Source organism: Chlorocebus sabaeus, chromosome 10 (assembly GCF_047675955.1).
Source record: "Chlorocebus sabaeus isolate Y175 chromosome 10, mChlSab1.0.hap1, whole genome shotgun sequence".
Lineage (NCBI taxonomy): Eukaryota > Metazoa > Chordata > Mammalia > Primates > Cercopithecidae > Chlorocebus > Chlorocebus sabaeus.
In genome coordinates, this window is record NC_132913.1 from 62,040,630 (window position 1) to 62,052,634 (window position 12,005).

At 39.8% G+C, this 12,005-nt stretch overlaps 2 protein-coding genes across 8 annotated transcripts in view; both read right to left on the reverse strand.

Annotated features, from left to right (window-relative positions):
• Positions 1-12,005, reverse strand: part of CIRSR (corepressor of RBPJ and splicing regulator) — a 501,165-nt gene that overhangs the window by 453,909 nt on the left and 35,251 nt on the right. The gene's annotated exons all lie outside the window — the stretch shown is intronic.
• Positions 3,990-12,005, reverse strand: part of CHN1 (chimerin 1) — a 197,951-nt gene continuing 189,935 nt past the window's right edge. For all 7 annotated transcript variants that reach the window (XM_007965409.3, XM_073019827.1, XM_073019830.1 and 4 more), the window contains 2 exons: positions 6,194-6,299; positions 3,990-4,799 (listed from right to left, as the gene is read on the reverse strand). In XM_007965409.3, the coding sequence (XP_007963600.1) occupies positions 4,628-4,799; positions 6,194-6,299 (278 nt within the window). In that variant the 3' untranslated portion in view covers positions 3,990-4,627. The remainder of the gene's footprint in view (positions 4,800-6,193; positions 6,300-12,005) is intronic.

Below are 12,005 nucleotides of genomic sequence, written 5' to 3' on the forward strand. Positions count from 1 at the left end.
AGCTTAGCTCTCTCTTGGTTTCAATATGTATAAATATCAATTGAGCAGTATCCTTGTATGAGATACAAAACTAGTGAAATATACTTTAAAAATTATTTAAGCATTTGCTGAGAGACCTAATGACTTTAATAAGGCAGAACAGTGATGAAACCAACAAATGTTTGAATTTGTAATGAAAGTATTAATACAACCTTCATTAACAAAATTGATAAGGATTTGGTGTTTTAATTATAACTTAATTCCCTGATTATATAAAACAAAGGGAAAACAGCAACTTTAGTTTTTTTCCTTCATTACTATTTGGGAAATGTCAAAATGGTCACAGCCTGTTTTAGATAAATGGTGAGTGGGATATTTTTACTCAGAACACTTCTAAAACCAGATGTGTGGGTTTTTTCCACACCAACTTCTCTAACTCTCCAGACGCCAACTAGGTGTCCTACAATTCAATTCCGTTCTGACGCTCTCTACCTCAAGTTAGTGTCAGATCCTACAAGTTACAAAACTCAATGCCACAAAACTGCCCCAATGCAGACACCAGTTGCAAGTCCCAGGGAACCACCCATACTTGTGCTGAGCTATGACTCAGGAGTTCCTATAACCTCTTCTGGTTTGATAATTTGCTTGAACAGTCCACAGAACTCAGGAAAATACTTCGCTTATGTTTACCAGTTTATTAAGAAAGATACAACAGGAACAGCCAAATAGAAGAGACGCATAGGACAAGTTATGGAAAGAGGTGGGGGGCCTTCTATGCCCTCTGGGATGTGCCCCCTCCTGGCACTTCCATGTGTCCACCCACCAGAAAGCTTACCAAACCTAGTTGTTACAGAGCTTAATCTCTGGACCTCTCCCTCCCCTTTCTGGTGGTCAGTGGAGAGAAAGTTCCAAGCCCCTAATCACTTGGTCTTTCCTATGACCAGCCCAATTGTGAGGCTATCAAAGGGCCCCAGCCTAAGCCACTTCATTAGCATACAGTCTGGTGTACTTACAAAGGGTCATTATAAATAACAAAAGACTCTTATCACCCTGGAAATTCCAGGGGTTTTAGGAGATCTAGGCCAGGAGCCAAGACAGAGACCAAATATATATATATGCCATGGAGATTTTGAGCTGTCAGATCGAGACCATCCCTTGTGTCAGAATGACTGCCAACTGCATGGGATTGGTTAAAATGAGTGAAGTATGCCAGAAAGCAATGGAACTGATAGCATCATCATCTATCCTCATCTGATGCCTGGAAGTTAGGGACTAGTGAGTCCATGGCAGAGAATACTGTAGCTCTTTCATGTGGTGGTGTCCCATCCCAGATGACACTCACCCAAAGGCACAGGCAGCTAAGCATTAGGCTTTTGATTTTTCCAAACAGACTTACACTGGCTCTGTCATTTTATTTCTGTGTTTTCCTTATTGGTCAAATGAATGTTTAAGGTCAACTTCAAAGTATCAAATGGAATTTTAAGGGTATGACTTGTGAGTTCACATTTTTCCAAAGAAACGCAAATCCATCCACGCTGTCTTGTAGCTTTCTATTGACATCTAGCACTGAGGCTTATAGTACTTTAAACTCTGCCTAGTCCAAATGGATCCCGTGAGTTCCTCAAGAATCAGAACCAATCTTGTTCCAAGTTCTAGCATAGTGCTTGGCACACAGGATCTGTGTATGGAGTAAGTAGCAGAGATGCTACAAGGGATGCAGTTTTCTTTTCTTTTTTTTTTTGAGAGAATGCAAGTGAGAACTAGATCTCTAAAAATTAGGCTGACTGATCCTTGCTGATGCCAGACTTCTTAGCATTCCCCTCTACCACAATGCATGCCAGCTAAGGGGCAGAACCAACTTGGATGTTCCGTGGGCGTGTGATGCATGGTGATGACATACATGAAGGGCACTACCACTTCGGCTCAACTCTAATGGACCAATGTGAGTGCCATGCAGTTGTTACGGACAAATCAAGCTATAAAAACACTTTTTGCTCTTTAAGTGGACTTGCCCATAATATATAATCAGCTGTGGGGCAGTAGCCTCTAAATAATTTTATTTAAAATGATCAGAACCCAAAAGATACAAAAAACAAAAAACTCACAAAAGGAAATTAAAAAAAACAAACAAACAAAACGATCGGAACCCTGAACCTAATTCATTCAGAGGGCCTCTATTTGACCTCATCAAGTAACCAGAAACATCTTGATAAATATCCATTCTTCCAATTACAGAAACGTTTTAAATCTCAATTCAGTGAAGGACTAGTTCTTCTGGTCAGCTGATATAACTGGCATTTAAAGACAAAAAAATGTAAAAGGGAAGTCTTTGGTTTCCCAATATATAAACAAAAATGATATCCAGAAAACTGAGAAGATGTAGAACTTAGCATTCATGGCAAAGTATCTGTAGTGCTGTCAAACCTGTGGGTGATGGTGGAGAGGTTTATTGGTTCCTTCTCTCACTCCTGATTGTGTTAGAAATAGAAACATCTGCCTCATCATAAAAAGTCATGATTTAAAAAATCTCCCACTGGTCATACAAAGATATGTGTAGAAGATCCTGGTTAATCATTGGGCAAAACCCTCCCTAGGCAACTGGGAATTGTTTCTTCAAGGAAGTGTCACCCAACAGTCCAAGCATGTTCACAGATGAAGTAGCTGTTATTTCTTTCTATACATCCTGAGGGTATGAACCACACATCCTTCTGTGTAAAAACATACTAAGCACATTCTTCACAGAGCCAGTAAGCAATAACTGTCTGAAGACTTGCTCAGAACTTTCTCTGAACATCTGCTTCCTATTTACTATGACCTTCTGCTCCAAATATACCTCTAATTCTAGTAAGTGCCTGCTCTAAAGTCGAACATCTCAGGAAAAAATGGTGAATCCATTCTAATAAAGCATACTCCTTTACAACCAAATTTCTCTTTTAAAAGTAAAACTTTGTAGAAAATTCAGCAACGAACACATAGCAGTCCAATTGGTTTACTTAACCCAGGGACAGATTCGTTTGATCAGATTTCTCAGATTTCTCATATGAACTGTGTTTGATGTGTCCAAAGCACTGCCTTGCTGTTTAGTGCCTTTTAGTGGCTTCCATTTAAAAAAAAATTCTATGCTATACAAATCTCTGTATATTATCAATCCATGTATTTGATGTTGCTCAGTGCAGTGGTGTTCTTCACAGGAGACTGGCTGACTGGAGAGTTGAGATGGAATATCTACTGAATAAACCATATTTTTCTCAATATCAAGATTAATGAAAGCATACTATCAATTTCCTACTATAGCCTAGGGGCAAAAATATGGAAACAGTCCATATTTTCATCAGTTCCCATTATTTTTGGAATCATCTTAAAAGTTTGAACATGTGTCTTTTATTGTTAAAAATCTGAAAGCAGGATGGAACTTTTGTTCTAGAAGGGCGTTCATCTGATAGGCACAGAAACGTTGGCTCCAAGCCACACAGGTGGCCAGTGACAGTACCAGGCCCAGAATCCGGGCTCCTGGCCCCTAGCTGCAGACCCCTTCTCTGGCCACCAGGCTGCCCTCTGGGGCTTATCTCTCAGGCAGCCTTGTCAGCTCAATGCATGTCGATGTCGTACATTTTTGACAAATCAAATGTTTAGAAGAAGTCACTCTTTTTAGTTAGCCTCTTCCTTCTTCTGAGAGCTCTGGAAGGAACTCCTGCCCAACCCCTCGTTAAAAAGTGTGAAGAAAATATTTTCTAGATTTCTGCCAGAGTAATACAAGAAGAAAAATAAATATAATTAATGGTTGTTCTAACTGTAAGCAGTTTTAAATGATTATTTTAGGAGCTTATCACTTTTAACAGTAAACAAAAGAGGTCAGAAGAAGTACTCGGTATTTAATAAATGGCCAAACACATTTTCCTGAATATTCTTCCAGAAAAAAGTAAGCTATCAATATTTTTGATTTCTAAAGGCCAATTTAATAAATAAATGCATGCCAGAAAAAATACAAAATTACAACTGAAAACCAATAATAATTTAACAGAAAATGCTGTGTTGTACACTTTTTATTGGTATGGATAACTTATTAAAGTAACAAATCTGAAAACACCTTTTGCTTTTGCTGGAAAGAAAGTACTATGTTAGAGAAGAACTAAGAGAAACCAGAAATCATTTGCAAAATGTAGGCATGTGATATGGTCTATGGTAATGCAACAGCCAGAGGTGCTGTTTTATCCATTTGTGTGTGCATGTTTGTACAAGCATCAGAAACCAATGACATAGACCCCAAAAGCAAAGTCACAACAGGCTTACTCTGTGAAACATGCTGGATTACAAGCACAGACTACCCAGGACGCAGAGGCGGTGCAGGCGCAGGTTTGTTGTTTCTTCTGTATGGGGTTTCCTTGCCAGATAGGGGGCTAATCATGCAATAGCTTGAGTTTCTCTGAACGTGATAAACACCCAGGATTACTAGAACCGGAAAGCGTGTGCTCACTGTTTTACAAGACAGCTGAGTGGTGCTACAAAAACAACAGAAAGTTCCTTCACTTTAATCTGGTTATATGCCCAAACCTCTAATCAAGAAATAATGCAGCTACAGGAGCAAATTAAATTACTATAAAACATTCCTTCATCTGTAAACCATTTCTTTTCCCCTCAAATTAAAAATTTAAAATAAAATGTCTTCGTTTTTGATAAGCAGCTCCACCACCAGTCTCTGATATCGTATATCATTCAATGCAGCCATGGCATCTAGTTCTGGAGATCTCATAAGGGTGGGTCCAAAGACGATTCCAAGGTTCTCTGCATTCATAAGATTCTCCTTTTCGTGGAGGGTCACTCTGAAAAATGCAAGTACCAGGAATAAATGACTTTGTGCAAGCCATATGTTCTTCATTGTGCTTGAACACTAAAACAACAAGATTCACAATAAAAGTTTGCATCTACTTATCAACAGGTTATTTCTCTGTAATATCAAAGTACTGACTTTCCCTAAAGTAAATGATGTTAAGAGATAATTTAAACTTGTGGTGATCACTGAAGCTCAAGCCTATGTTAATGTGCTGGACTGTATGGATTCAGTTCTATCTATGGATCCTCCTGCCACAGCCCACAGCCCACAGCCCATAGTTCTAAACCTACATTTGCAAATAGCTGAGAAGGAACTGGGTCACCTTGATTTAATCCACCCACTCTCCCTTCACTCTGGCTGTCTTTGCTATAGAGTAGTTTTGCAAGTAGACAGTTGAATAAGTGTCTAGGGAGAGAACAGCAGCGACAGTAATAAGCAATGGCTATGGGTAGGCAGCATTGTCAGGGAGGGTATGTGTTTATATGCTTTTTACCACTGCACAGTAGCACAGAGAATATCATTTGAGAGTTAGTCCTTTGTTTTAGTGTGGAACACTTAATTACATCCCAATAGGAAGCAAACCTGAATTTATAAGTGAAGTTGTAAGCACATTAAACAAAAGTTTTAAATGAGAGGAAAAATTTAAACATTCATGAGTGACTAAAATATCATTTTTGTATAACTCATGCCTTTGGCCACAAATGTATTTTTGTTTCTGATTGGTTTTAAATTTTGAAAACCTAAAACTACCAAAACTTGGTCATATAATCTGGAAACCTTTGCTTCAACTGATAGAGACCAAGGGTGACCGAGTAAGGGAGTAAAGCTGCATGACTATCAATGGCCTGAAAACATCAAACCACAACTAACTGAAATACTTTTTGTTTCCTCCCTTTATCCCTTACTTCTTTACTGCACCACTTTTTACATCAGTTTGCAGTATTGGCAACATTAATTCAACAATCAAAAAATCCCATCACCAAGTTTGAAGTGCTTTTTTTGGAGCAATAAGACAGGAAAAGTGAGCTGCCTTGCAAGTTCTAAGTTGCTTTCTTCTTGCTTTATTATGCAAAGGTCTCTGCAGCCACAACTCTCTCCACAAAAATTAGTGCACGTCCTTGGCAGAATATTGGTATTTCTAGCATATCTGCAAACATATACTGAAACTGCAAATCCATTTATAACACAATCAAGTCTGCACTCAGCATTGTAGTGTAAAATATTTTTAGCATTCCTTCTCAACTAGTACAATTTCGCAAAAGACAATATAGCTGTGCATTTATTCATTCAATAGATCATTTGTCCTTTCTTTCACCCTTCATTTCATTTTGTTCTTAAAATTTGGATGCAATACAAGTATAAGACTCAAAGTCTGTAACTTGCCTCTTTAGATGTGCCATGAGGTACCGGAGGGTTTCGCAGTGAGCAGGTGGCAGTAGTTTCAGTGCTTCATGAAGGGTTTCCAATTGCTCATCAGGATCCATAATTTCTAAAATGGCAAGTTGAATACCAAGAAGAAAAGCATTAACACAAAACTGATAGAAATGGTTCACTGAATTCTATTCTTGTGATAATCCTCTGAAACTGGTAAGAAATGCTTTCTCATAATTCCTTGTCCAACAGCTTCGGAAATTATTTTTAAGGTTCAAGTCCAGATTTCCGAAGGCTCTTAGTTTCAATGTGGCAACACTATTTACTTGGACTTTTGGGGATGGAGGGAACATCTAATTTTGTCACTTGAGTGTCTTGGAGTCTGACAACTTCAGAAATTGGACATTGAATACAGGATGTAACTACAAAAAATTCAGACATGTCGACACAGATAAAAACTTATACATGCAAATGAAGTGACCTTAGAATAATACTTACGGGATGGTATGCTGCTTAAAATATCCATTTTCAGCAATGGTATACTAACCATGTCAATCCATTACCCACTCTGACCCCAGGAGAGTCTTATTAATTGATATTCATACTTTTTTCTTTTGAAACCAAAACATGTACCATCCAACATTTACTTGCTTTATTCATTATGTTTAATTTTAAATTACTTTGTTTTATATAGAAAAATCAAATCTACCTTCAAAATGCAAACATTTTCTATGACTCAGACATTCAGAAGAATGCACAGCAGACTTTGAAGGCACTTCCAAGTGTTTTGCCTGATGGCGGGAGCCCTGAAATAAATGTGACTCTTCCAAAGGTGTAAATTTTGAAGGGAACCATCTACATTTGAATGTTTTAGTTCCAAATGAACAAAACCCCAGCACATTCCTTTGAGGTCAGACTGCATTCAATTCATTAGTCATCTGTATAACTGAAAACAACATATTTGGAATTCTGTAATCTCAAAAAGAGCACCACAGTACATTCCTGCTTCTACTCAAATGTCAAAGGATGGGGTGCTTTTAAAAGTTAGGTTAGGCCGGGTGCGGTGGCTCACGCCTGTAATCCCAACACTTTGGGAGGCTGAGGTGGGTGGATCGTGAGGTCAGGAATTCGAGATCAGCCTGGCCAACATGGTGAAACCCCATCTCTACTAAAAAGTAGACAGGTGTGGTGGCGGGTGCCTGTAATCCCAGCTACTCGGGAGGCTGAGGCAGGAGAATTACTTGAACCTGAGAGGCAGAGGTTGCAGTGAGCCGAGATTGTGCCACTGCACTCTAAGACCAGGTGACACAGCAAGACTCCATCTGGTGGGGAAAAAAAAAATTGGGTTTCAAGGTAATTTCAATGAGACTACATGCTGCTGAGTCCTAATCAGGATGGCGGCCTTGAAATGCTATGAAGACTACATCTGACCAGAATGCAACATCCAAGACACAAGACCAAAAATCCTAGTGTTTCCAACTTATAAAACAAACCAACTCAATGGTAATGAATTGAAGTCAGGTAAAAATTGGTGTAAGATGAATGTGAAAATTTCCTAGCATTGGTAAAGCAGGTGTGATAAATTTCAGAAACTGAACAATGACTGAAGCTTTTTAATTCAAACAAACTTTGACCATTTTACAATCTCTACCCAAAATTTCCTCATAGTTCCTGGCTCATTTATTTGAATGAAGAATGGATTTGCTTTTTGCCATGATAAATGATGTATGGTCTCTGAACTTCGGGGCCTTTAAAAAGTGCCAATTTATAACAGTGGTGCCAGCTCAGATACTGAAATTTAATCATCGAATTTCTAGAATAAAAGAAGAATACTCCACTTACTATAACAACCACTAGTTAGGGTTTTTGTTTTTTGAGGCAGCTCTGTCACCCCAGCTGCAGTGCAGTGGCATGATGATGGTTCACTGCAGCCTTGACTTCCTGGGCTCAAGTGATCCTCCTGCCTCAGCCTTCCAAGTAGCTGGCACTGTAGGTGTTGCCACCACCACGTCCAGCTAAATGTTACTCTTTTTTTTTTTTTGGAGACGAGGTCTCACTATGTTGCCCAGGTTGGTCTCAAACTCCTGGGCTCAAGCGATCTCAGCCTCTCAAAGTGCTGGGATTACAGGTGTAAACCACTGCACCCAGCTCTAGTTTTTACTATAAGATAAATTAATTTGAAACTACACAAATCTGGAAATTAAAGAATTACCGTTTCCTTTTAATTTCCACAGTTAATCTCTGTAGGGAGAACTGTGAGACAGTGTTATCGGGCGAGCAAAAAAAAAATCTGCGCATGGCGAGTTTACTTGCTACTGAGGGTGACTGATAATAAACCATGAATATGACATATTATAGTTACATGATTGGAATGAGGCAAGTGCAATGGGAAATACAGCAGGATAAAAGAATCGGAAGTCTTGGGGGGTTGCAATTTTGAGTGGTGTGGTCAGGATAGACCTCAATGGTAATGAGCCATGTGGAGATCTGGAGAAAGACACCGCTGGTGGAGGAGCAGCCATGCAGAGATCCTGAGGGGAGAGGATGCCTATAATGTCTGAGGAAAAGCGGGGAGCCAATTGTGGCTGCCAGTTGAGTGAAGAGGGGGATATTAGCAGGTATGGTCAGAAGGGCAACAGGGCACTTGACCATGTCAAGCGACTCAGGCTATTTTAAGGATTTAGCATTTACTAAGATAAATGGGAAGGTTAGCAACAAAGAAAGGTCACAATCTGACATGTATTTTTCAGTTATCTGTACTCTGGCTGGCCAATGGAAAACAGACTGTGGAAGGCAAAGAATAAAAGCAGAAAGACCATTCCAGTAATTATTAAAAACATCCAGGTGAAGAATGACAGTAGCTTGGACCAGCGGGTATCAGTGAAGGTGATAAGAATTTGTTGGATTCTGGGTATATTTTGAAGGTGGAGTTCATTGGATTCCTGACGAAGGATGTATGAGAAACAGAAGAATCATGAATGATCCGAGTTTTTGGCTTTGGCAGCTGCGAGGACGAGGCCTCTGTTAATTGAGATCGGAAAGACTGTGGGTGGAGGAGGTTTGGTGGAGAAAAGTTCCATTTGAGATGTTTGTCAGGCATTCAAATGAACATGCTGACTGTGGATTAATCTGGTGTTCAGGGAGAGGACATTTACATCTCCAGGCTGGAGATACACATTTGGAAACAAATGACAAAATGCACTGAATATACTGAGATCAAATTGGCAGACATTCTTCCCTGGAACTCATTTCTCCTTTTCTTCCACTTACTAAAGTATTACCCATTACCATTTTTTAGAGAACACAACTCTTTAGCCGTAAGAAGCATAATTTAAGAGAGAAATAGACAAAACGGAATGTATTCAGAGATGAATGACCATCAATTGTCAAATATACAAAATACACGTGGAAAAGGGTGAGGCCAAGAACACTGCTAATAGGAGGGAGTTATTAAATAAAAATAGGCAGATTTCTGTTGTACACAGAAGGGCTTCATGACTGTTATATCTGTCCACCAGTGAACTGGCTGCCTCTGGAAGCAGTGAGTGAGCTTGCAGGAACTAAATATTTCAAAAAGAATGTTTTATAGAAGAGAGTCTAGCTGCATGACCCCTTAGAATATGTTCAAACTCTAACATCCTACAGTTCTCAATATAAAATTATAAGTTGACTTATTCAACAAATATTTATTACACCTATTATGTAAGTAAGGGACTATCACAGGTACTGTGGGAAAAGGAACATGAGCGAGAACTCCTCCCTTTAAAAGGGATTCCCGTGAAGTAGGAAGACAAAACGTAATTACAACCTTCCAGCATGAAGGAAGGAGGCAGTAAAGATATCCAATTAGAGGTGGTGGGAATCAGAGGAGAAAGACGGTCTGCAGCTGAGAGGTCCAGGGAAGAGCAGATGGCATTAGAGGATGGCCTGGAAGGATATGGAAAATGTGAACACTGTCGGAGAAGGAAATAAAGACTCTAAGCCCATAAAGATCTAATTAAAAGCTCTTCTACAGTATGTCTAGTTAATTTTACATAGAGAAACTTGAATACAAGAAGATTAAAACTTAGCAAAAGGGGTGGCTCAGTGGCAGGGCTGAGGAAACACTAACAAGTTCTCCTTCCCAGGCTTCTCTTCCAGAAATTTTAAGTTGCTTGGGACCAAGAACCCTGGGTTTTATTTGAGTTGATCTGACTCACTCAAGGTTACACGCTGAGACAAGTAGCTTTTCTAAGATGCTCTGGGAACAGAGCTCTCAGAATCCCTGGCCAGAGGAAGATTTCTCCCCTCATTACCATGAGGAGCGCAACTTTGGTAGTGCTGTTTCCATCGTGACCAGGAAGCATCCATAATGCTGGGTTACTGGAGGCTCTGTGAGAAGCACCTGTCTTTTTATTCTAGGGCAGCAATGTCTTAACTGGTGGGGAGAGGGAATGAGGAACAGGGGGTTAGTGAACCCAGACTTCAGGTGGGTTTATCATGGAGTTTCCAGGGGCTTTGGAAGAACTTCCAGCTGTAGCATGGGATGATCTGGCCTTCTCCACCCTTGCTTTCCTTTTTTCATTTCCTGCAGTCACTCCCTTCCAGCTTTAAAATTGCAGGTTCCTCCAAGAAGGTAGCAAAAGCAGAGCTCAAACAGCTTTTGTAGAAGAAAAGTTTAATGTAAATTCTGTTTTTTTTTTTGTTTTGTTTTTTGTTTTTTTTTTTTTGGCAAAGGATGCTAATAAACGCCAGAGACATTTTTAGGAGCTGAGAGAGAAAAAAATTTTGGAGAATATATCTGCATTAGGAAGGATCATTTAACCCTGTCCCTCATTTGAAAGGGGTTCTTTCCTTCTTTCCTTCCCTTGTGTAAGTCTCATTCCCTGTTCTATCAAGTGAGCCAGGCAGTGTGACAGAGTGGGTTAAGCAAGGGCTCTGACCTTGGAAATGTGTGTGAATGCCAGTGCCACCTCCCCTAGTGAGCAATGTAACCTTACACAATTTACTGATAATGCATCACATCTCTTCCTTTCTAAAATTACATCATGGATGTAAAGTGCTCGTCTATGGCACCTCGTCTATGCTCTATAAATGTTAATTTCTCTCATCTTTCTTATCTGCCTTTTAAGAGAATGGCTGTATCTGCACATCTAAAGAAAGAAACTTACTCTACTGCCAGAAGAGAGTGTACAAGGACACACTGTTCCACAAACAAGATACTGCTATCAAACATGTACAACAAACATTTATATTATATATCAATATTATGCCAGGGTTTTTGGTGTCACATAAATCAAGACATCCAAATAGCTGAAATTATAAGGAGACATTTCTACCTTGATTTCCGAAAGTTTCTTTCTTATGATGTGGTTTCCAGAGTTCTCTGAGAGGTGAGATAAGGGGTGCTAATTTTGGACGGGAAGGCTGTTTCAGAAACAAACTCCACAGTGATGACAAATGATTTGGAAGGACAATAAAAAGAGATTTTTTTCAGCAGCTAAGGTGGGTGTGAGGAAAGGAGAGGTCATTTGGAATTGTGGGGGCAAAGGCCTCAAAATCCAAGAGGAAGCTTGGCTTTTACTTCTTCCTAGATATGGCGGTATGTGGAGTTCAGAACCTGGGTTTGCATCACTGCTTTGTCCTCTGCTGATCGTGTGCCCTGGAGTTAGGCATACAGCCAAGCTTCAGTTTTACTTCCAAGCAACAACAGAGTGGGAACTCACCCACTTTCAGTGGGATCAGAGTCCTGGGGATCACAGCACACCGTGGACTGGGCAGCTTTTCACAGGCTCTGTGTGTGTGTGTGTGTGTGTGTGTTGCTTTCTAGATGAGTGGCAAAAAG